The 25,599-nt window shown below is 43.8% G+C and overlaps 2 protein-coding genes and 1 long non-coding RNA gene across 3 annotated transcripts in view; 1 reads left to right on the forward strand and 2 right to left on the reverse strand.

The window, feature by feature from the left end:
- Positions 1–9,991, reverse strand: part of PWP1 (PWP1 homolog, endonuclein) — a 21,556-nt gene extending 11,565 nt beyond the window's left edge. Inside the window, exons 1-8 of the mRNA XM_004322483.4 lie at positions 9,777–9,991; positions 7,660–7,718; positions 7,339–7,523; positions 5,695–5,780; positions 5,498–5,594; positions 2,929–3,039; positions 2,011–2,141; positions 1,310–1,371 (exon numbers count right to left, since the gene is read on the reverse strand). Coding sequence (XP_004322531.1) covers positions 1,310–1,371; positions 2,011–2,141; positions 2,929–3,039; positions 5,498–5,594; positions 5,695–5,780; positions 7,339–7,523; positions 7,660–7,718; positions 9,777–9,848 — 803 coding nt within the window. The 5' untranslated portion in view covers positions 9,849–9,991. The remainder of the gene's footprint in view (positions 1–1,309; positions 1,372–2,010; positions 2,142–2,928; positions 3,040–5,497; positions 5,595–5,694; positions 5,781–7,338; positions 7,524–7,659; positions 7,719–9,776) is intronic.
- Positions 9,916–25,599, reverse strand: part of ABTB3 (ankyrin repeat and BTB domain containing 3) — a 325,338-nt gene continuing 309,654 nt past the window's right edge. The window contains exon 17 of the mRNA XM_073788232.1: positions 9,916–10,026. Within this exon, the coding sequence (XP_073644333.1) occupies positions 9,922–10,026 (105 nt within the window). The 3' untranslated portion in view covers positions 9,916–9,921. The remainder of the gene's footprint in view (positions 10,027–25,599) is intronic.
- LOC141275826 (uncharacterized) lies at positions 13,650–14,787 on the forward strand. The gene is made up of 3 exons (XR_012324208.1): positions 13,650–13,720; positions 14,260–14,379; positions 14,658–14,787. It is a non-coding gene; the product is annotated as an uncharacterized lncRNA (long non-coding RNA).

A 25,599-nucleotide genomic window follows, 5' to 3' on the forward strand; every position in this document is an offset into this window, starting at 1 on the left:
CACAGCCAAAACTAATAAATAAATAAAAATAAATAAATAAATTTATATAAAAAACTGCAATGAGATACTGCATCACACCTGTCTGGATGGCTATTATGAAAACAACAATAACAAAAACAGAAGGTATCAAGTGATGGAGAGGATGTGGAAAAACTGGAACCCTTGTGAACTGCTGGAGGGGAGGTAAACGGTGCAATTGCTGTAGAAAACAGTATGGTGGTTCCTCAGAAATGTAAACATAGAACTACCATTAGATCCAGCAATTCCATTTTTGGCTATATATTCAAAAGAACTGAAAGCAGAGACTCTAACAGATACACATAAACCCACATTATTTATATCTGTGTCAATAACAGCAGCATTATGCACAAAAGCCAAGAGGTGGAAGCAACCCAGGTGTCCATCAACAGATGGATAAACAAAATATGGCATATACGTACAATGGAATATTATTCAGCCTTAAAAAGGAAGGAAATACTGCCACATGCTACAACTTTTGCTAAGTGAAGTAAGCCAGTCACAAGAGGACAAATACTGTATGATTCCACTTATAACAGGGAGACGCAAGAGGGAGGAGATATGGGGACGTATGTACATGTATAGCTGATTCACTTTGTTATAAGGCAGAAACTAACACACCACTGTAAAGCAATTATACTCCAATAAAGATGTTAAAAAAAAAAAAAGAGGTACCTGGAGGAGTCAACTCATAGAGACAGAAAGTAGAACGGTAGTTACTAGGGCCTGGAGGGAGCAGGAAATGGGGAGTTACTGTTTAATGGGCATATAGTTTCAGTTCTGGAAGATGAAAAGGTTCTGGAGTTGAATGGTGGATCGTTTTGCACACAATGTGCAAAAATGTCCAATGAACTGTATACCTAAACGTGGTTAAAATGGTAATGTTACATATATTTTACCAGTTAAAAAAATATATATATATATAAAGAACACGTGGATGAGATGTGAAAACTAAATGAAGTGAGAAAAACGTCTTCCCTGAAGAAACAATTCTACTGCACCACTGGCACTGCAGTACATACTGCTTTTTCCCAGTGGTGTTGGAGAGGAGGGCACTTGGTCCCCAAATATGTAATGAGCATCTACTAAGTGAAGAGCTGGCAGGTGATGCTGGGGGGTGCAAGGATACAGACAGCAGAGCTCCTGCCTTCCAGTAGCTTGTACTGCAGGAAAAGAAAATAAAACATGGACACAAAGATGTGAAACTCATAATGTAGAGAGATAAGTGTAGACAGGAGGTAGAATCACGCTGGTTACCGTCTTTAACAGTCCTGCAAATGGTATTTTTTACCTGATCAGCTTATTCCAAGAAAGGTCAAGGACAGCATCGGTATGCCCATCTGCTGAGGAATTCTGTAATAATTGTTTAATTACTTTTGGTATTAAAGTACACCCCCAAATAAAATTGGTATATTAATTTGAAAGATTCTTTAAACCTTATTTTGATTTTAAGTAAACTTGCCCAAATATCTAGGGAAAGAAACACCTTTTCCTCCTCTTACTTGAGAGACGTGATAAATGTTCTTTACAGGGAAGAAACTATAGTAGTTCTTAACCTAGGTGCTATAATTCTACAAGTCAATCCTCACCCCACCCATCTCTCCGCCACCAAAAACCTGACAGTTTTCAAAGCTACAGGAATACATGGATATTTAGAATTCAACGTACTCAAGGCTAAACAGAAATATTTTAAAAGTTCAAAAATAGCATTTTAGTGTGAACAGCTACTCTCTATGAAGGAAGATCATAACCTTAAGAGTAATTTGTTTTGTGTAAGGATGGATAACGTGCCAGTGGAGGTTTTATATAATCAGAAGTCAATTTTTCTTTGGATGGGCTTTTCAAAACTAGAAACTAGAGTAACTTCATAATTACCTGTCCTATTTCACCAAAAGTGTCTAACTGAAAAAGTGCATGTTCCCATCCCCCGTCCCCAGCCCCACAAACCTCTCTGTTTGTCATCAGAGTTTAAATATCTATTAGCTTGTTTACCTTCTTTCCTTTCTTTTTCTTCTTTTTTGATAGCTTACTTCCAAGTGTAAAGACTGGCTCCAAAGAGTCCACTATATCAAGGTCCCACACTTCAATAACGGGGGTCATGTTTCCCACAGCAATGTAATTTCCTACAGGAGGAGATGATATACTTATGATTTAAAATACAACTCCTAATGAAATACATTACACTTCAGATTAACTGAGTCATGGCTTAGAGCAGTTTCTCTCAAACTTTCGTATGTGTGTACACCACCTGAATGTTGTTAAAATGCAGATTCAGTTTCAGGTCTTGGGTGGGGCCCCAAAACTGCATTTCTAACTGGCTCCTAAGTGATGGCAATGCTGTGCTGCCGTCCTCAGACCACAATTTGAATAACAATTTGAATAACAATTTGAATATCATGAATGTGAACAAGCTTTGCAAACAAGATGTAAGGTATGACTATTAACAGTTTTTATCCTTGTTAAGAAGTATGCAGGGGCAACTAGTACTGTGCAGCTATGGCCAAAGGGACTAACACAAGAGCCCAATTCTTTCTTCATTTTGGTTTACCTTGATGTTTTCTGAAAAGGGTCATGCACTAAACTCTAGCTGGTAACATCAGACACACCATGCCAGTTTATAGGTTTGGGTTTGTAGGAGACCTTCACACAGTTCTGCAGACCCAAAGCTTCCAGGCCCTGTCCTTCTGCCTAGTGGAGCAGCAACCTCCTTAGCCTGCCCAAAGTCTGGAGACACACAGACCCAAAACAATTAAGTGATTGTGCTTGGAGAACTATATAACTTCATAAAATAACATTAACTTCATAAAACATCAATAATTATGAAAACATTCACACAAAATAGGTAACTTATGTGGCTAGGAAAAACACATAGGAGTAGAACCATTGAGCAATCTCAACTTTTCTAATTACCAGTTGAATCATCTGGGCTAGGATCAAAATTCAGCCATTCCACACTCAAAGGGTATGCAGACAACAGGATATCATGGTGGACATAAAAAGAATCTTCTTCTTGATTATAAACTGAGAAGATTGGGAAAAGAGACTTTATTACATCAGAATAAGAAATCATATCCCGCTCAAAAGAAAAGATTCTCCCTTTTAAACCTATGGGAGACACTTGTTTAAAGTGAGACATATTTTATGACATTAAAGACATTCCAAAGTATTTATTGCTAGGCAAAAATTTTTCATGTCAAATATATTCCCAGCACCTGGTGTGCCCCAAAGGGGAACAGGAACACTGAGAGAGAATTGACATCTGCCTGAATACTCCATCTGCATGCTCCCCGGCTAAAATGGTCCTACCTTCTGGTTCACCAATTACAGAAAACAAACGAGGTCTCCATAAGAAGTACTTCATTATTATTTTATCTTTTAAAGGTCTATCTGGTCATAAGTAAAGAAGAACAAATCAGCACTGGAGAGAAATAACTCATATTTAGAAGTCTAAATGCCTGTCAAAAATTGCTTCTTTAATATTTATTGTTAAAATCAATAAGAAGCCTTTTAAAAATTATATAATGAAACACTGATAAAAATAGAGCCCAAGTAGTCAGAAATTTCCCCCAATATGTTTTTTACTAGAAAGAAGCAATGTTAAGATAAGCTAAGGATTTTTAAAAAATTCTTCAGACCACTGCATCTGGGACAGATCTTGGGATCAGCAGATTCCATGTAATGCTCTATCACATCACGTTATGATAAGAATGTGTTCAAAATGATTAGGTTGTGGCCCTGCAAGAACCTCAACTATGGTCAATGTACTCAGCTTACATTTTAAATAAAAATGATGATGATGCCTTAAAATACTCTTCTTTTAACCATGTCAGATTATTATTCAGATTTGATTTAGAGTGCAATTTTGAAATTATTCTCGAACAGAGATACACTAGGTAATCTGGAGATTCACACCAAATCCAAGTAAAATATATCATTAATGACCTAACCCAAAACAACGTAGGAATACAACTGCTTTACTTCAACTTCTCAGCTCCTGTCTAAGGCTCACGAGATTCAAAGGAATGACTACAGTAAATTCTCAAATAAGAATGCATAAAAATCAACGATGACAAACCGTAATAGTTGCAATTTTTTGAAATTAGAATTGGTGTTTTAAAAATTCCATCATCATGGTTTACACTTGAAATATGTAAATAGTTCAAAGATAATTAGGAGAATAACTTCACATTGACGTATTTGCTATTTAAAGCCTTTTTGACTTTATAAATAGATCACAATGGGCCATGGAATAAAAATGGCCTGATTGATAGGCTTCCTGAGGGCAGTCTTGAAGAAATTCAAGCTAAAAAATGGAGTAAAACATTAAACCCAAGGGTTTTAATTTTCAAACTGTGTTTCCTATAAGAAAAGGCATTAGCCTATTAATCTCTTTAAAGCTTCAAAATTTTCAGACAGATGAACAGAAGAGTGTTGGGGAAGGAGAGTATCTGGGCACGAATGGACCTGTCTGAGGACGTGTGCACACAGGAAGGGGCAAAAAAAAAGAAAAAGGGAAAATATGGAGGCAGAATATTCCAGATATCTTAAAGGTCTATTTTAAGAAAATAGTCATTAATGTTTGTTGAATTAATAAATATCAACATTAAGAAATATCTGATTTAAGAATTCCAATAAAAAAGAAAAATTCAAATCATTGCCTACTTCAGATTCAAAGTACAGCTGACCCTTGAACAATGCAGAAGTTAGGGATGCTGACCCTCTGCACAGGAGAAAATCCCTGTATAACTTATAGTCCACCCTCTGTATCCCAACCAAACTCGCATCGTGTAGTACTGTAGTATTTACTATTAACAAAAGTCTGCATATAAGTGGATCTATGCAGTTCAACCCCGTGTTGTTCAAGGTTCAACTGTATTCATCCCTGGTTTTAGTGCAAACATTCTCTGCACCGAGAAAGGTGACCAAAATGTTTTGGTCTCTGAAGAAAAATGTGGGCCTCTATGCTGAAGTTTTATGAAAAGAATAAAATGTTTTGCAAAAGGGGATCTATTTGAAATGACTCTGAAAAAAAGCAGGATAAATTATATTGAGTGTAATCTTTGCCACATAAAGAAAAAACAGCCAGAAAGCAAACTGGAGTAAAGAGCCAGGGTAAAAAGTTACCCTACGCTAATGAGATTATAATTTTTTCTTGCATTTTAAAATAGTTTTACTTCCAGGTTTTCTCCATTGAGGGGAAAAAGTTAAAAACTGGCAAAAATGTTTAAACAAAAGATTTTAAAAACCCAGTTAGAACCTTCCAGGTGACCTATTTCCATAAGTCAAGTCAAGTACCAAACTAACACATTGGACTACACATGCCCAGGCACAATAACCAGGAAGTCTGATTTAACTAGGTAACCAACTTAAATGAAATACAGAAGGATCTGGTGCTTAGAAATCCATAATAGTTACTATGATGGTTATTTTAGTATCACTTAAGTAGAAAACTTTTTAGTAAGGGATGTATCCCACTTACCATGTACCTCTAAATTGCACTGGTCCTGTTCAGCTCTGCCACAAACTATGAGATTGTCATTGGGCTTAATCAAGAAATCTTCACGTTCGTACTGCTCCTAAGTGGAGACAGAAAAAGTCATTGACTAGAATCAGATATTTGGGAAGGTTTTTCAAACACTTAAGGAGCATAATTAGAAAAGCCATATAGATATTTACCGTATCTTTCAGAGTAACATAAGGATCTTGATCATTACTCCCATAGACTGTAAGACCCAAAAGAGATTCACCAAGAGTTTCAGTATCTGTAAGAATTCATAAAACAAAATGAATAAAACAGTCATTTTGACAAAAGCATTTTTCCTAAGGCATCCCATCTTTAGACTTAGATCCAACCATCTATTTCATAACTAACACTGGATCATCCACAATTGGGAAAGGAAATAGTGGATAATAATAAATAGGCGTTTAAAAGCCATTTATATTTGGCCCTGGAATGCACATCTGATAGTCTTGGAATACACAATCTTCCATTAAAAGAATCAAATCAAACCAAGAAACTCCCTTTTAGAAAATGTTAGAACTCTACTCAGATCCTCTAGTTTGCTCCTTGTACTCATTATTCAAAAGTGCTACAGAGAGGTGGCCTCGCAGACCTGGAAATAAATAAGTCCCTAAAGCACTGGTATCAACACAATGAATTAAGGGCTGCTTGGTCAAATAAAATTGAAAAATAATGAGTCTCATAAAGTTAAATAGGTTTCTTTATTGCAAGATGTCTCATAACCACTGATATGCTAACTTGCCTAATGAATCTGAAAGAGAGGATACCACATGCCCTTTTCACCAAACTTATGGCATTCTTTTATGGCATGTCTGCAAAGATGACATAGAGTAGACCCCAAATAACATGAAACTCAGAAGAAGGAAGATACTCTTAATTTTCAGGAGAAGCTACTTTAAGGAGGCAGGGCTAATACGTCTTAAACATCTGACAGGCAACAGAGAGGGGAATTTCTACTGGATGAGAAAGACAGAGTCAATACTCTGCAGGGTATAGAGAGCATCAGGGAGCAGTGTCTGAATGGCTTTTCTCCAGGCTGGTTAGCTCTTCTTTCTCTGTATTCCCATGGCCTCTGTCCTAGTAGGATGGAAGCCAACCCAGAGGGGCCCATAACCCAGAGTCCAATGGAAAAAACTATCCCCTGCATCTAGTGAAGTACACTGAAAAGCATGAAGGCTTTAGGGCCAGAGAATGTTCAAACCTCAGCTCCATTAATCACCAGCTGCATGATACTGGCAAAGTTATTTCATCTCTGGAAGCCTGTTTTCTCTTCTGTAAAATGGAGGTAATAATTCCTCTCTCATTGCAGGTAAAGAAAAATGAATTACAGATTATCATAACCACTACTTGCAATAAAACATACCACACTAACATTTTTTTGTTTTTTAAATCTTTTTTTTTTTTTTTTTGCAGTACGCGGGCCTCTCACTGCTGTGGCCTCTCCCGTCACGGAGCACAGGCTCCAGACGCACAGGCTCAGCAGCCATGGCTCACGGGCCCAGCCGCTCCGCAGCACGTGGGATCCTCCCGGACCGGGGCATGAACGCACGTCCCCTGCATCAGCAGGTGGACTCTCAACCACTGCGCCACCAGGGAAGCCCCCTGTTTTTTAGATCTTAGAGGGCTGAACTGATTTTTTTAAATCAGTTTAGGAAACATGCTGTCTTCCTTGAGCCCGATTATTTGACTGACATAAAGGACAACAGATTCTCAGAGTAAAGCTTTGGTGGAACGCTAGAAGCATGATCTAACGCACTGAGTTTGTGATTAAAAACCAGCAGAAGTGGGTGAATTCTAACCTGGGTCACCTTCCTCATCATATTTATCTAAGGCGTACTCGGCCAGCTCATCATCATCCAGCGTCCTGTCATCCTCTGGGTCGCCATCCTCCAGGGGCTCCTGAGGTCGGGCCTGGGTACGGGCACTCTGCATGCCATCTTCTGAAGGATCGCCTGTCTCCTCTTCATCACTGCCACCTTCTTCTCTAGGCCAATGAAAAAATAAAAAGTAAAAAGATCACCCAAAAGGCACCGTTCAATAACAAGACCGCCTTGTCATCATCGTTTAAGATTTACATTTCATCTGGACTTTACTACAGGCGTCAACATCCCAAAACTTACTGTAATTTTTCCTTTGCTTCAGCAATGAGACGTTTCACTTCTTCTTTACTAAGCTCTACCTATAAAAGACCAAACATTTCATTATGATATATTTAAGGAAATCATTTTAAGCCTTTGAATTTAAAAGAAGTTTACAAATTAACATAAAACATAGCTTCAAAAGACATCAAAAGTCAAATGGAGTTTTCACAGGTCCTTACAAATTAAGATCCTTCTCACCTAAAACTGTTAAAAAAAAATCATGTTCGGTCTACCTCTCCAGTCTTTTTCAAAAAAGACAGACCTGTATAAACTGGCTTCTATGAAACCCCATCTCATTTTCTTCCACTTACCCCAACTCCTTGGCCGCTTCTCCCCATTTTTCCTGTGGATATTCCTAAACAAACCACCCTTGCCTTGGTCCTCTTTCCCCTGGTATCCCTGCCAAGTATTCACTCATTACGCTGTCACTTCCTTGCAAAGCTCATTCATTCTCAAGACTAAAACCACCATCTCTGAACAGATTACTCCAAACTTTCCCTTCTCTAGCCCTGTATACTGTAGTTCCATTTTTCCAATTGCCTATAAGACTCTCCACTTGGACATCCTGTTCAAAACTGAAGTCATTCTCTTCACTTAAAAACTGGCATTCCCTCACCTAATCAATGCTTCAGTACCTTTTAAAAACGCCCGTATCACTGCTAAACTGTAAGCTCCTTGAAACTGTGTTTTCTGCCCATGGTAGATGATAGATGATGAATCAAACAATCATGCAGTTTGTGCTAAAAGGCCTTTAATAATGTGGAAATCCTCTTGGGTGATGACATTCTACTGTTAGCTCCAGAAACTAAAGGTTCTTAAGTTTAATCAAAAGATACTTATTTTTCTCATTTCTCTTATTGATTTGAGTTTTCCTTTCTGGGACTTTGTAGAATAAATTCAGTCTCTTCTTCCTATAAACTCTTCAAGCAATGGTTCCAAATTTGTCTGCACATTAGAATCACATGGGGGAATCTTTTAACAATCTCAGGCTCTACTCCAGGCTAATTAAATCACAACACTTGGGAGCTGGTATTTTTTAAGCTCCACAAGTGGTTCCAATGTGTAGACATGTTTGGAAATCACTGTCTTCAAGTATTTGAAAGGCTGTATGTTCCTTTTAAACAACAACTCTTACCTCCTTCAATAATTTTTAATCTGAGATGGTTTCCTGTCCCTATTCTACATATACCGCACTGAATGCCTACTGTGAGCCAAACACTGGAGAAACTGGTGAACAAAACAGTCTGTGCCCTGGTGAAATTGGCTCAGTAACATTGAAACAAACACTCCCCCGTCCCTATTTGTTTCACAGCATTTATTCCCACGGACAGAGTATCATATATGCACGTATCAACTCCACAAAGGCAGGGACTTTTCCTGTTTGGTTCATGCCTATCCCAGGACACTGAACAATGCCTAGTACAGAGAAAGCGCTTCCTAAGTATCTGTTGAATAACTTAACTAATCTTCTCCTCTGCTACAGACTCAGTCTCTCACTCCTGTAGGCTTTCCCTTCATGACGTGTCGCGTTTACCTCGCATCCCCACTGCCACATCAACATCTCACTTGGACTACTGCGAGAAATTCCTAATTCAACTCCCAGCCTCACGACACCGTGGTCTCCATACCAGCTTTTCTACACCACAACTTTCATCCAGTTTATTCCTCTGAACGCCGAGCGGAGGAGTGGCAAGTGGAGTTTCACATATGTGCCCCCTCTTCCCCTTATGCCTGGAAACGCACTGGGGTGGTGGGAGACGCCGTGGTGTCGTCAGCAAGGCTCTGGGGGAGCTCCCCTTCCGAGCAACACCCCGCCCCCTTCCAGCCCGTGAGGTCCACGTGTTTGCGAACTGGGGGTGGGGCTGGGCTTGGGGGAAGGGACCGTGAGGAGGCGGGGCCCCCGATCCCAGGCCCAGGAGTCCTAGACCCTCGGAGCCGCAGCCCTAATCACGACAAACAGGCCACAGCGGGCCTCACCCCGTCAGTCCCACCAGCCGCGCCAGGGCCGCGCGTTCCGGGTCCAGGTCCCCAGGTGGGGCTGACTCAGGGTGCTGCAAAGAGGCCGCTACCCCTACCTCGGAGCGACCAGGCCTCACCTTGTCTGGCGTCTCTTTGGCCACGCCGCAGCGGACCCAGGCCACGCACGTCACCTGGCGGCTGCGGTTCATCGTCCTCGGCGCAGCGACGCCTCAAGCTAAAGACTTGGCCCCAACGGGTCTCGAAGCCACGCCGCGCTGGGGTCTACACGCTCCCCAACGGGCTCCAGGAGGCGCCTCGGCAGGGCAGAGGCGCGGGGCGCTGCTTTCTGTGGCGTCGGCGCCCGTTTCTGACGTCAATCGAAGGCGCCTAAACGGGAAAGGGGTGGAGAAAGGGCTGGAAGCTGAAGCAGCTGGGCGAGGAATCTGCTGTGTGGGATGATGTGAATGGGCTCTACGGGACACCTGTGACGGTGTGTGCAGGCTTCGTGGAAGCAATGACTAAATAAGTGAAAATGGAACTGTAGGGATCAGAGGCAAATTTCCACCGACCTTTATTTTGCCTCCATAGCCTAAAAGCTGACAAATGGTAGAGGTTTTAGGTTTATTTTTAAAGCTTTCTCCAAAATGAATTTATCTTTTTTTCTTTTCCTGCCGAGACGCGCGGTTTGCGGGATCTTAATTCCCCAACTGGGGATCGAACCCGCTCTGGCAGTGAAAGCGCTGAGTCCTCACCCTAGGACCACCAGGGAATTCCCCCGAAATGAATTTATCATTTCAAGGAGATACTTCCGCCCTTTATATTTCATTACATGCTTGGATGTTACTTATATACTAAGTATACAGTAGTGGTTGTAGCTAGCAGTAGCAAACACAAAGTGCTTGATAGCGTTTTAAGTGCCTTATATTAACTTGGTTACTTCTTAACCCTGTGTGGAAGGTCTTGCTCCCATTTTACATATGGGGAAACATTATCTTTCCCAAGGTCACACAGCTAGTAAGTAGCTAGGATATTAACCCAGGCAGTGTGACTCTACATGCTGGCTATAATCTGTCAGGCTTCTCAGCTAAGGTCAGAGTCATCTACTAGAAAATGTCAGTGGCTGGAGACTTTAGAATGGAAAGTCTTAGCATTGCATAAAGGTCTAGGTTTTGAACTTTTTCTTGGCTGTGTGACCCTGTCCAGGTCATTTGCCCTCTCTGAGCTTCCATCTCTCTCTCCTACCTCTGAGACAGGCAAGCAAAAACAGGAGGGTGGCTGCTATGGAGAGAGAGTGGTGGCAAAGGTGAACCCGCAGCATGTGGTTTGCCCCAGATGCATTGTCAAAGTGGGCTGCCCACCTGTGGGGTCAATTTGCGGGCACTTTCGCAACACATTTTTCTTACATACAATATTTTGCTTGGTTCTTGTAACAATGCTGGTGAAACATGATCGCGCATTACCTCCATTTTAAAGGTGAGGAAGTTCAGTGATGAAAAGCCTTACTACTGTGAGATCACACACAGTTAGGGACCGACAGAACTACAACTAGACCCCAGCAACTCTGTACACTCAGACGGGTGCCCTTGGCACTTGCGCGGCCTGAGAAGGGATCCTCTCAGGTGTGAACTGCTAATCCTTAGGGTTGGTGGACTGTGTTCAGCTTTTCCAGGGCTCTGTTCATCTAAACTGATTCCTCTGTAGCTTCTTTGCTTTCAGCCCATTTTGAAAGGTGGTATGACAGGTTCTATTTTTCAGAAGTGGCTGCAACAATATCTTTCTTTCAGACGTGTTCTTCCACAATGTGATCTTGATGCTCTCCCATCAAAACATGGAGTGTAATTCTATCCACCCCCCAACCTCGAGTTTGGATAGGCTTATGACTGTTTTGACCAATATAGAATATGACAGACATTCCAAGGTTAGGTCATAGATGGAATGCAGGTTTTGCCTTTTTTTCCCCCGACACACTCATGTTTGGTGCTCTGAGCTGCCATATAAAAAGTTTGACTACCCTGAGGCCACTATATTGTGAGGAAGCCAAACCACGTGGAGAGGCCACATGTGGGTGCCCCAGTAGACAGTCCTAGTTTTTGAGTCAACCCAGACACATTACTGAAAGAGCCTTCAGATGATTCCAGCACCCAGACACTAAATCCCTCACCCCCAGCCTTTGAGTTTTTCCACCTGAGGCCCAGACACCGTGGAGCAGAGATGAATCCTCCCCACTGTGCCCTGTCCCCAATTTTGACACCCCCAAATCTGTGAGCATAGTTAAATGGTTGTTTCAAACCATTAAGTTTTTTTTATCCTTCCGTAATTCTTTATTGTGGTAAAATATACATAGTATAATCTAGTAATTAGATTTACCATTTTAATCATTTTTAAGTGTATAAGTCAGTGGCATTAAATACCAAACCACTAAGTTTTGAGGTCATTCTGTTTTATTTTGAGGTCATTTTAAAATGCAGCAATAATACCTGAAACAGGCAAGAACCTGGGCTATATTTAGAACAGAGCACATGAACTGATATATATAAAAGGCTGATTTGTTAACACCTGGCTGAGCCTAGTCAGGTGTGCACACCTGCTACGTGGGAGTGGGATCATATTTGAGTATTTGCCTCTAGATCTGTTTTCTCTGGGGGCTGCCTTCTTCAGAGCCAGCTGCTGCCGCATGATGGTGCCTGGTGCAGAGTAGGTACTTGATAAATATTTGTTAACATGGATGAATAAATTAAATAAGAGAAGGTGCAGCAGGGCTCTGGCTACTTTGACCTACTAAACTTATACTCTTTTACTGCGCTTAGATCTGACATTCTGCCACTTCAACCCAAGCTGTGAATTCCCTTTAGAACTGAAAATCCAACTGCAGTTGGCATCATTAGTTCCTTATTACAAGAATAGAAAGAGATTGAGCTTAAGAAGTTCCATTTCTAAGCCTGATTCTTAGGCACACTGATGAGCATATTTAACTCAGAAAAGTCTCTTTGCCAGAGGCCAGAAAAAATGTACTTGGTAGCATGTTGGCTATTCTTATAGCTAAAGGTCCCAGAGGATTGGACCCAGGCCCATGCAAGGCTCTCACTACACCCTCTAGCTCAGTGCTGGGTATAATTAGGCTCCTAAACATGATTTCAGATTGGTCCTGAGCCGGGGAAGGGAGTGAAGTGTGTGGTACCCCCTCCCCCATTACACTAGGCTCTATTTCTTGCCCCTCCTATAGCTAACCCTGCAATATTAGCTGATAAGGAGTGGAAGGAATAATAATAGCTACCAGTTACCAAGTGCTAGAGACTTCTACCACAAACAGATTTTACAGTGACACAATCAAAGTTATTTTTCTAGAACCGAACTCTTTTTCCATTTTCATGAAAATAGGAACCATGAGGGTTTTGCTAGTACAGCAGAGCCAACACCTAGCTTGGTGCCTGGCACAATAAATACTGTAAATATTTGTTGAATAAATGAATGATATCAGAGTTCTAAACTGAAGTCCAGAGACATCGGGCAACTTGCCTAGTGTCACCCAGTAAATGGCAACATACCGTGCTGACTTTTAGCACAGAATCCTTTCCTCTATGCCTCAAGTTTTCCAGTAGATGCATTCATTCATTCATTCATTCATTTATTCATTTGCCTGTCAGGACTCTTTCGGATGCCAGTGACAGATAACCCAATTCTAATTGCCTTAGGCAAGAAATGGAATTTATGTGCTCGGGTGACTCAAGAATGCAATGACATAAATGGCTTCAGGCTCAGCTGGATCCAGGGGCTTAATCCATGTCATCAGGATTTGACCTCGCTCCCATCTTCTGTCTCCATCTTCCAATGCCTTGGCTAATTTCAGGTCTTCAGCAGCTTCCAGCTTGCAGTATCCTTACTACTTGCAATCCTAGCAGAAAAGCACTTGCCTTTATCCTTGCCTCTCTCTGCCTCATTTGTCTCTTCAGTTCTGGAACGGTCACTTGCCCATTCTTGAAGCAGTCACTGTGGTCAGGTGAAGGTGATGTTTTGCTTGGCCGGGGCTGAGCATGTGTCCAGCTCTGGAGCCAGGGAAGGAGTCAGCTGTCACATGGCGCACGTGAGTGGGAGAGGGGACAGGAGAGTTCTTTAGAGAGAATTGGGATGCTGCTCCCGTCAGTGGGCTGGCAGGAAGAACCAATGCTCAGGACATTCATCAAACGTTTTCTCTGCCATCTTTGTGCAGAGCTCTGTTTGAGAGACAAGGAGCTACACAGATGAATATGCCATAGTCCTTCTCCTGAGAGGAGTTTATACTCTAACGGAGGACTAGCGGTGTAAAGTCAAGGGAAAACTAAGATGTGCAAGCACATGTGGTTGCAGCAGCCTGATGGCCGACTCACTCACCCTGTTCCCCGTCCGATGCTAAATGACAGCTGAGGTTTCTGACCCCTTAGCTTCCACCAGAAACTCCGCATTTCCCCAAACCCTTCCTGCTTTATGCCACCACCATCTCCACCTCTTAGGAAAAAAACCTTTCCCCAGGTTCAAGGAGTAGTTCTGGGTAACACTTCAGTATCTGTCTTAAATTGAAACTTCAGTACCATAAGGTTTCTAACTCCAGTTCTACCTTGGTTTTCTGCTCCAATTTCTCTCCAGGTGACCAGCTGCGTAGTATTGGGGTCCCAATCCCAGACATGAGGCTGGAGCAGAATGAACAAGGAGGAGACAGGTGGAGAGGTGGTGGGCAGCCAGACGGTGACAATCTTGCAATTCATGGTGAGGGACACTGGGGGCTGTGAGTAGGGGGCATAGGACAGACAAAGGGCACATCTAACTTATGTTTTCATGCCATTCGATCTCCTGTGTGATGGGGGGGGGAGCCGAGTGAATGTGGGGAGAACCATTAGGAGGCTACTGTATGGCTAATCTAGGGGGAGATGATGCCACGTGGACTAGAGCATGGCTGACTGTAGGATGGAGGGAAGTGGGGAAAGTCCCCATCTCCTGATGGGATGGTCTGTAAAGAACTGGTGGCTGTATTTAATTTACCACAGATGAGAAGACTGAGGCCCAGAAAAAGGATAAGACTGATCCAAGACCACACACCACATATGGGTCAAGATGGGGGTCAGAGCCTGAGTCTTCCAACTTCAGTCTTATGTGGCTCCGTCCACACCCACACAGCCCCTTCTCGAAGAGAAGGCAGAAAGGTGTGCCTGAGGAAGAGCGAAGCTTCACGAAAGCCCCAGATGAAAGAAATCAATCACATCCCTGCCATCTCAAGCCCCACCCAGTGGCATTAACAGAGGTTTCTGAGGAGACAGGACTTAATTTCCATTTTCATGAGAACAGGGATTGGGAAATGGATCCAGCTGTTCACAAGAAGCAAAGAAAGGATGGGTGGGGCAAAGGTTTTGATCTCCCCACTTCAGGGTGCCAACAGAGAAATGACTTGACTTTAAAGGGTCCAGGAGACCTTTCAAGTCAAATTCTGGGCTCCTCTGGCTAGCTTTTGGCAAGCATCAGTCATCACACCGGTCGAGCTAAACGCACGTGTTTTTCTTGTCCACCAGACTGTGCCTGATCCCTCTTAGGATGCCCAGAGCTTGGTGGAGAATACATGCTAAGTGAATATTTGAATAAGAAATGGGAGAATGATATCTCTGGACCTCTGTTAAGGATGGAGTGAGTAGAATGATGTAGCTGTTGCCTGGCTATGAGACATTCCAGAAGCAGAGTCGTCAGATCCTTACAGGGTTTGTAAATACAGTGTTCACTGCTGTATCACCATGCTTAGTACAGAGTAGGTGCTCAGTAAATATTGATTGGATGAATGGATGAGTGAGTGAATGAGTGAGCCTCCTCCATCCCTCACTTAGGGGCCAAATTCATGCTGTCCTCTGGAAACAGTTTGAGAACCCCCTGAACGTATCAATAGAAGTGTGGCTCCACCTAGTGGATACTTGAGGATTGTGCCTGGAGTTTGAACATTTTGCCCCCACTTGTTCCTGAACTGTAGCTTCTCTAATTACTTGTCCCCACTTTACCCAGTTTGTCATGGACCACCATGTGTGGCAGTCTAGCCCTGCAGGTGAGCAGAGCCTATATGCAGCCCTGAAATGAGCAATTTGAGAAAGATGCTGTTAGAGGATGGAGGGGACCAGCTATATGAAATGGTTTAGAGTGGCTGAAGTTGTGCCCAGAACCCTGGACCAGGTGTCCAGAGGACTGTCACTAGTTTGCTGTGTGGCCTTGGGCAACTGACTTGCTCTCTCTGAGCTTCAGTTTTATCATCACACAGCTGTGTACCCCTTGTACCCCTGCGCTAATCTTCAGATCCCAGCACAGCTTCACTGGACATGTGGGGACCACCTTGCCCATGTTACAGCAGAGGAAATCTGCTTTAGATTAAGTGAGGAGCCCAAGGCCTCACAGCTAACAAGGGTGAGAATCAGGATTTGAATTCAGATCTGTCTGACTCCAGTGCCTATACTGCTGGCATTGCATTGATGCTTTCTAAAGCCATTCGATGGTTCTGCATATCTTCTTGAACCTGTGTCTCTCCTTTTGAGAGGCTGTATATCAAAAGACTTAAGGGTGTGGCCCCTGGAGCCAACCTCCCTCAGTTTGAATCCTAAATTTACTTACATACCTGATTCTATGAAGATACCTACTTGTAAAGCATGTGACCTTTGGCAAATCACTTGATTTCACTCCATTTCAGTTTTCCCATCTGTAAAATGGGATTGACAACAACGGATATTTATTACTTAGTTAACTCAGAATACTACCCAGGATACCCAGTATTTATATGTTTTAACTATAAATATATAGTTAGCCATATACATATATACATATGTAAGTCTTTATATGTTTTAACTATTATTTTCGGCCTTTGAACTTTTGCTGCTCCTAATGACACAGCTTCAAAGAGCTGTAAATTTAGATCTTTAATATTTTTCCAAGTAAAGTATATTTATAGCTACAGAGACACACTAAGACTGAAGAGAAGAAAACCTTCACTGTGTACCTATAAGGTTGTATCCCATTAAGGGACAACCTTGTCTGTAGGGTACTATGAAATAATATATGAATTTTATAGATGTTTTAATAGCACAAGTATATTGCATTCTATTACTCCAGGGTAGAAATATTAATTCCTTATATGCAAATATTTAAAATTAATTGATATTTTTGTAATCTTGTTTTTGCCTTTCTTCATTTTTATACCTGGAGCTTCTAAAATGGACATGACCTGGGTTTCTCTTGACCTCCCAGAGGCCCCGATCTATGCCAAGGAACCAGGGTTGGAAGAAGCTAAACCCCAGAAATCCCTTTGGAGACTAAAATATAAATGAGGGGGCTCTGCCCTCCAAGGAGGCCGTGTGGTGACACAGCTGAGTGGCCAGGACCTGGCCCTGGGGTGCGAAGCAACCTGGGCTCATCACTTGAGCCTGTTCATGCTGACTTGCCTGTGATCCAAGAAACTACGGGAGGAAGTTCTGACCCAAATTCCCTCAATACCACCGTGCTGAGCGGTGAATGGAGACTCAAACCCATCTCCCCGGAACAAAGCTTCTCAACCTCATTGTTACTGACACTCGGGGCCGGATAATTCTGCGGTGGAGCCTGTCTTGTGCATTGTAGAATGTTTAGCAGCACCCCAGCTCTGCCACTAGATGCCAGCCGCACCCTCTCTCTCATGACACCAAAAATGTCTCCAGACCTTGGCAAATGCCCCGGGGGTAACCTCACAGCCCCCTCCCCTCGTTGAGAACCACCAGCATAGAGTAAATGGTGGGAGTCACAAGGCAGCCGGTTTGCTAAACCAGCGCTCCCCAACCTTTTTGGCACCCGGAAGACAATTTTTCCGCGGACGGGGCGGGGGCGGGCGGCGATGGTCCAGGCGGTAATGCGAGCGATGGAGAGCGTTGCGGGGCGGCAGATGAAGCCTCGCTCGCTCGCCTGCCACTCACCTCCTGCTGTGCGGCCCGGTTCCTAACAGGCTGAGGGCTGATACCGGACCGCGGCCCCGGGAGTTGGGAACCCCTGTGCTACACCAAGTCCCAATCACGTGGTTAGTGCCTCTGGTCAGATATTTTTGGAGAAGTCCATGATGATGGCTTGTGTGCAGAGGTGGTTGGGCTGGGGGAGGTTGGCTGTGGCTTATCCGGATAATTAATCAGTACTCCTTCTCTACCTGCATTGTAGGCAGGGCCTTGATCTCCTTTGGATGAAAAGAATTGCTTTTACAAAAAAGCAATTTTGCAAAAAGCAAAAAGATCATGTTTCATTAATAGATATGTAGAGACATAATCTAAAGGCTGAAATCCTAGGAGTTTAGGGCATTCTGTACACATCGTAGTTTCTTGTTTTAACTTTTATGCTCTCAAAGGACATTTCTAAGGAAGATGTTTGAGATTGTCAGCCCCCCACCCCCACCGCCCATGTACCCTTGAAACATCCTCTTTCAAGCCATCACACTTCCCTCCCTTCAATTCCCTTCTCTGCTCCTTCCCCTTGAGTGACTTCTCTGTCCCACATGGAACACAAGCTGCTTTTGGCAAATCTCAAGCATGCATATGTGGTTTTATAAAACGCCCTTAGCTTTCTGTGTCATCTCTCCCCAGAATGGAGTGATTTATACCTAATGCTTGGTAATTCCTAAAGTTGTCAGCAGAAACAGGTGGCTGGAAAGGATGATTGCTTATATATATGGTGTTCCAAAGCTTTCTTCACAATATGCCCCTGGTGAGAGACAGCAGGAAAGAAGCCACCCAGCAGGGAAGGTAATTGACCAGACATTCTGCAGCGGACTTGAAAAATATCTCACACCTCTAGTCGGGGGAGAAGTGATTGGCAGTAAAAAAGTGATGCACAAATGACTATTAGAAAACGTCTCTGAGGGGCGTCCCTGTGGTGCAGTGGTTAAGAATCCACCTGCCAATGCAGGGGACACGGGTTCGATCCCCGGCCAGGGAAGATCCCACAAGCAGCGGAGCAACTAAGCCCATGTGCCACAACTACTGAACCTGCACTCTAGAACCCGTGAGCCACAACTACTGAGCCCACGTGCCGCAACTACTGAAGCCCACGTGCCCAGAGACCGTGCTCCACAACAAGAGAAGCCACCGCAATGAGAAGCCTGTGCACCACAACGAAAAGTAGCCCCTGCTCGCTGCAACTAGACAAACCCAGCGTGCAGCAACAAAGACTCAACACAGCCAAAAGAAAGAAAGAAAGAAAATGTCTCTGAGAACACAGAGGTCTTAAAATGACTTATTACAGGACTTCCCTGGTGGCACAGTGGTTAAGAATCCGCCTGCCAATGCAGGGGACACGGGCTCGAGCCCTGGTCCGGAAAGATCCCACATGCCGCGGAGCAACTAAGCCCGTGCACAACAACTACTGAGCCTGTGCTCTATAGCCCACGAGCCACAACTACTGAGCCCACACACCACAACTACTGAAGCCGTGTGCCTAGAGCCTGTTCTCCGCAACAAAGAGTAGCCCCTGCTCGCCGCAATTAGAGAAAAGCCTGCGCTCAGCAACAAAGACCCAACGCAACCAAAATAAATGAATAAATAAATGTATTTTAAAAAAAGACTTATTACAGCTGAACAAATAAAACATTAAAAAAATTTAAAAATATTTATTTAGTTATTTGGCTGCTCTGGGTCTCTTTTGGGGGGGGTTGTTTTAATTTTTTTTTTTCATTTTTACCTGCGTTGGTTCTTCGTTGCTGCATGCGGGCTTTCTCTAGTTGTGGCGAGCGGGGGCTACTCTCCGTTGCGGTGTGCGCAACTAAGTCAGAAACAAAGGCCGGTCTGTCTAACCCCAGGCTGGCACTGAGGACACCTGCCTACAGCTCAGCCCTGAACCGCTGAACCAAAGTTGTTCAATGTCCTGATTTTCCACTGCCTGGACATCACAGCTGTTTACTTATTTCCCGATTTTGCTTAAAAAAAAAAAAAAAGAAAGAAAGAAAGAAAGAAAAAAGTACCTCCTGGGCTTTCTCAATCCACTCTTGTTCCCCTGAATACAGATGTATTGAAGATGAAGATGCTGTATGTACAGTAGAAAATGGGAGAAACAGAACCGTGTTTCAGCTCAAGCTGATCTACTAAAAGAAACACAATAAAACAAACAAAAACCAGGAAAAAATTAGAATGCCTGTGTAAGTGTGAGGAGTTTCTGGTGGTTTATTCTTGAGGTGCTTCTGAAAGGTTGCAACTGAGAGCAAAATTTGTGGTTAGGGCAGTCTCAGCAACAGGAAGCAAACAAGTCTCTTGTCCTCCACATGGAAGTCAAAATAAGCAGCCTGGTTGCTGCACTGCAGGAACTGGGCCACGGGGCGTGCCTTCTTCTGCAGCCTCAGAGGCAATAAAGGGGGCCTTCGTCTGCTGGCTCTGTGGGCCTTTCCTCGTTTATAAAGCTCTAAGAAGCAGCTGAGCCTTTGAAGTGTTTCTCAGCTCTAACAAGACACTAAAACCCAAACCTCCCAAATTCAGGTTGTTCCCCGTGCCTGGAAAGGGGACTACGTCCCGCTTTGAGTTAACACAACCATACTCTGCTCCCTGCACCCCGAGGTAGCAGAGTCTTGGAGTCCAGGAGGTGCCTCTTAGGTGTATGCCCCTGGGGAAGTGATGCCCATCGCTGAGTCACTGTTTGGGGGTGAAGTCAGCCTTTAGGGAAATTCCCCCACTGCTTTCTCTATTTGTCAACAAGGCTGAGAACTCAGGTCAGTGGGACCCTGGCCCAACAAAAGCCAAAAATCTGAGTTGGGAAAGGGGCGGACTCAGAGGCACAGGGGACCAATCACGTCTCCTGTTTGACCCATCGCCTCGCTGAGAGTGATGATAATTGGTGACCCCTCTGTCAACGAGGTGTGGAGGGTGGTCGGTCCTTGGACAGGGTGGTGGGTCTTCGGAGGCTGTCTGACAACCTCCCACCACCTCACTTTGCACCGAGTCAGCCTGGCAGCAACTCAGTACCTAGGCTGTGTCTGTGTGTCAGGGAGCACCTTTGAGGGATGCATCGTCCTCATCTCTGTCCCCAGTGGAATCAATACCCGTTAAATATTGGCTGATCTGAATGGAACCCTTACAGCACTCAACAATCCTTTCGCCCCCAAACAAAACTCACAACAAAACTACATCCAAAAAAAAAAAACTACATCCAGAGGCAGCTGACCTTGGCCTAATAGCTCACCATAGGTACACATGATTAACCTTTGTCTTAGCCCATAAGGCTTTATCTTCCACTTCTGAATAGTTATCTGAATGGTCATTTTTCAAGCAGTGGACAAGAGAGAAGCATCATTTTTTCCCCACCTCTCTTTACAGGATGCCATAAACCAAGAGGACTGGGCTTGCTTAGAAGTCAGACCAGCCCAGATCCACAGCCCAGCTCTGCACTTATCTTTTAGCCTTGCTCTCTGCACTTCAGTTTCCCTATCTGTAAAATGGAAATACAGATCCTTATCAAGTAGGATTCGCAGTGAGGACTGAGATAGTGCATGTAAGTACTTGGTACAGTATCTGCCACATGATCAAAGCTCCATAAATGTTAGATCTCACTATTCTGTCCAAGTCAGAACAATGCTGGGTTTTACCTGTTCATATATATATATATATATATATATATATATATATACACACACACACATTGCAGAGTATCTTTCCATGGTAGGAATGTATACGATTGCCCTGTGGTGGTCCTTTACCTGTCAAGAAGTCATTCTCTAAAACCAGCCCTGTCCTGTCATGCCAATTTCTGCAAAGATATAAAAGAAGAACGCAAAATATAAAGGAATGGGAAACACACGACTCTCTCGTGCACTGAAAATGATATTTCAGTCACATGGAAGCAGCACACAGGGGCACCATATTCGGGTATTGCTTCCATCGCCTCAGGAATGAAATGTGACAGCGGCTCACAGTCTCAGAGTAAGATTCCTTACCTGAGAGCTCAGAGCAGGAGTCCCTGGGGACTCCGGGGAATGAGGCTGTCAAGAGGGTGTCATGAATCAAACTGGAATCTAGTGGGTGACTCCTCAAACTCAATAGTGTAGTAAGAGGGGGGCTGTCAGGCTGTTCCGGGCTGGATGGCTGACAGAGCACCTGCTGGCCTTTGGGGACCCAAGGCTGCGGGGGAGGTGGATTTAACCAACCAGCGAGAAGACTGGAGGCGGCCAGCTCCAGGGTAGGGACAAACCCTAGTTTCCCTCTTGCTTCTCTCTGCTTGTCCAGACCTTGGTGAACACCGCGTTCTGCATTTTGACAGAACCCCCCTCCCCCACACTACTGCAAGATTGCCTCTCCACCTCTGGCTTTGTCAATGCAGCGGCATTCCCATTCTGCAGGTGGGAAGACTGAGGCTGACAGGGGCACTCACTCACCAGGCACTTGTGGCCAAACTAATGCACCACTCATGGTTTTTCTCTGTTGAGTCTGGTTTAAAAAACGCATAACAGGGGTGGTGTTGACACATGCAATTTCACATACCTGGATTTCTTTCTACTCTCAAAACTGGCCCTCCCTAACTTGATTACTTTACTGAAATCCACTTTTTCCCCCTTTATAAAAAGAAGTCCCATTTTTCAGTGACTGAATCACTTCTAGCTACTTTTTTTCTTGCCAGCTGGTGAGGTTTTATAGAATATTTCTCTTCCTTCTGTATTAGATAAGTAATAATAATGAATAGATCTGCTGCCTCACTAACTGGATGAGGATAAATAGGTGGCAGATTTTAATACAATGCAGCCCTGGCAAAAAGCAAAGGCTGGGAGGTCATTACAAATTCTACATAAGATCTATCAAGATTGATTTCTTTTCTGAGGCCAAATGGATGATTACTATCAGAAGGAGAGAACTAATAATGACAAAATCCCTGACTTGTAAGAGACCTTTAAATTCTACCCTGCTTTATTGCTTGCAGTTGACCAGCATTTTCTTGAATGCTTCCTGTGATGGGGAACTCACTACCCCTGAGAGAAGTCATTCAGTCTTGGGAAGGCTTTGATCTGACTTTTGAAAGTTCTTGTTTATGCTTAGATGAAGTCTGAATCCTTGAGGAGTCCATCATTAGGACAGCTCTAATCCTTGTGGCCATACTGAATCAGGCTAATTCCTCTTATCTATGAAATCTCTCCCCCTATTTAAAGGCAACCATCATGGTCACCCAAGTCTTCTCTTCTACGGGCCAAACATCCCATTTTCTTCAGCTGTTCTTTCACTTTCTGGCTATTTCCTTCTGATGAGGCTGCAGTTTCTCTGTGACCTTCATTAAATGAAGGGGACATGTGTCATGTTCATGGCTACCCATCATCTTTCTATACTTGTAGAAATCCCATGGTGTAGGTCCTGTCTCCCTAATGCAGCAGTAAGAACTGAAATTCCCAACCTCCTCTGTGTCTGACACAGTCACATGACCCAGGTTCTGCCAGTGGGATACACTGAGGTGAAACTCTGTTCTTACAGGTGGAGGTAAAAGCATTGAGCTTCTCGAGCAGGCTGAGTTCCTGATGCAGGAATGGTATTGGTGCTCACGGCCATAGCAGTCTTAGAAATCAAGCTCCTGGTAACTGCAGACCTGCCATTATTGATTTCTGCCTTCGTTGTATCTGGTGGTGGCAGTGACAGCAATGATATCATCAGGGCTTTTCTGTATCACAGTTTATGTTATTCCTAAAAGCCCCGCCTTTAAAATGGTTTCTCTAGCCCTCTCAACAATTGTATGAACCATCTAATATCTTTGAATAAATCCCCTTTTGTCTCAAATTAGTCAGAGTTGCTTGCTGCTGGGAACCCTGATTCATCCCGGCCCTGAACCGAACGCACAGCTCCAGTGGGGATCTCTCTGGAGCAGAGAGAACCATCACGGCCTCATTCCAGTGATCCTGCTTCGACTGACGTAGGCTACAGCCAAATTAACTCTCCTAAGTGACCACATCACACACCTGACTTACATTCAATTTAATGGTTAACTGAAACCCTCACACTTCTAGGGCAGGGAGTCACTCCCTGGTCCAAGGAATTGCTAGGAAAACAGAAGCTCATGTACTTTCTTACTATGTGTTCAACAGAAAACGGTGTCTGAGCTTTCCCCCCACCTCCAATCACAATATTTAGTATATGAGAGTGATTCCTTTGAAGTATTGATATCATGCACTCATTCCCTTGACAAGGAAAGGAAAGAGGAGTAATTAAGCGTGAAATCCTACCCCCTCCTTCCCCTGCAGCACATGCTGTCAAGTCTCAAGGTCACCCGGCAGCCATTTGAACCAGATGTGTCACTCATCCCTCTCCACTATCAAAGAGTTTTCAAGCGAACACAGAAGGGACAGCTGTCTTTGATTGTTCCCTTCTCCATCCTCCTGAGACCCAGGGTGTCTCTTGAGTACAGCAAGAAGCCTCATAAAACAGCCTTAAAATAAAGAAGCATTTTCTCCTTTCCTTCTACTGCCATCCCTAAAGGAAAAAGGGAAAAGAAAAGGGGCAGAGTTTGGGTACTTGATGGCAGAGAGGAGGGTCCCTTATGCAGCTTACGACATCAGTAAATACCTGTGCGATAAATACATTTGATTTAGAGCCAAAGCACGGTCTAAATACTACCAGGAAAAGGTGAGGGTAGTATGGAGTTCTGTGAGAATAATTCCTCAGGCATAATGCAGAACCACCTAGAAAAATATAATTTGAAATGATTCCCCCAGATACATGGCTAAAACGTCTTCATGGTCCGGGTCAGAAAGAAAGGCTCGTAATAATCCACAAGACTGAAATTCCAGAAAGGCCAGATGACAGGACAAAAGCCACAGGCTGGTCTGGCAGGAGAAAGTCTTTGAGATGAACCTCTATACTCTACATCTTTGCTACTCAAAGTATGGGCCCTGGACCGGAAGCATCAGCATCACCCGGAGGCTTGTTCAAAATGCTGACTCTCAAGCCCGAACCAGCCCCACTGAGTCAGAACCTGCCTGTCAACGAGATCCCCAGGGATATGTATACAGAGTGAGTGTGAGAAGCCTTTCCCAATACCATCAGTGAGATGTTTGGAAAAGTCAGTCAATCATAGAAGGACCTCACCGCAGAGCTGAAAGGCCCAGGTGAGCCCAAGTGAGAGCAGTGGACCTCCGTGATCCATCACCAACGCTGAATTGTAGGACTAACATCACGGGACATTCCTCGATGCTGCAGGGTGAGGCAGTCGTGTCCAGCTCTCAGGAGACAGAATTGTTTTCTGGGATCTCTGACCAGAGAGGCAGCTGCCAGAGCCTCTCTGGCAGAGTACGGCAGTATGCCTCACTGCCACACTTCCTGACGTGCTGGAGCATTAGGTAAAAAGGAGATGAGGCACCGGGGAATACTGCTCAGCAATAAAAAGGAACAGACTCTTGATACATGTAACATGCTTGCATGGATCTCAAGGGCATTGTGCTGAGTGAAGAAAGCCACTTACTGTATGGTTCCATTTATATAACATTCTCAAAATGACAACACTATGGAGATGGAAAACAGATTAGTGGTTGCTAGGGCTTATGGATGGTATGTGTGGAGGAAGGGGGTAGGAGTGACTATAAAGGGGTGGCATGAAGGAGATCTTTGTGGTGATGGAATAGTGATGGTGGTGGTGGTTAAACAGATCTACACACGTCATAAAGTGGCACAGAGCTATAAACTCACATTGTGCCAACGTCCACTTCCTGGTTTGATGCTATACTAGAGATACTTGAGATGCTACCATTGGGGGAAACTGGGTGAAGGGTACACAGGATCTCTCTGTACTCTCTTTGTGACTCCCTGTGAATCTATAATTATTTAAAAACAAAAAGTGAGAAAAACAAAAGGAGATGGTAGTCAGGAGGCCGTGATCTGGTGAGATGCATCCTCAGAGTAAAATGTCCTTGGACCCGGGTTGTAGGGCTTTACTTGGTTTCCCACCTGTTTTACCGAAGACATCATCATACACTGAGGTCCCTTTACTGAAGTCATCCTG

The sequence above is a fragment of the Tursiops truncatus genome, chromosome 11, assembly GCF_011762595.2.
Source record: "Tursiops truncatus isolate mTurTru1 chromosome 11, mTurTru1.mat.Y, whole genome shotgun sequence".
Taxonomy (NCBI): domain Eukaryota; kingdom Metazoa; phylum Chordata; class Mammalia; order Artiodactyla; family Delphinidae; genus Tursiops; species Tursiops truncatus.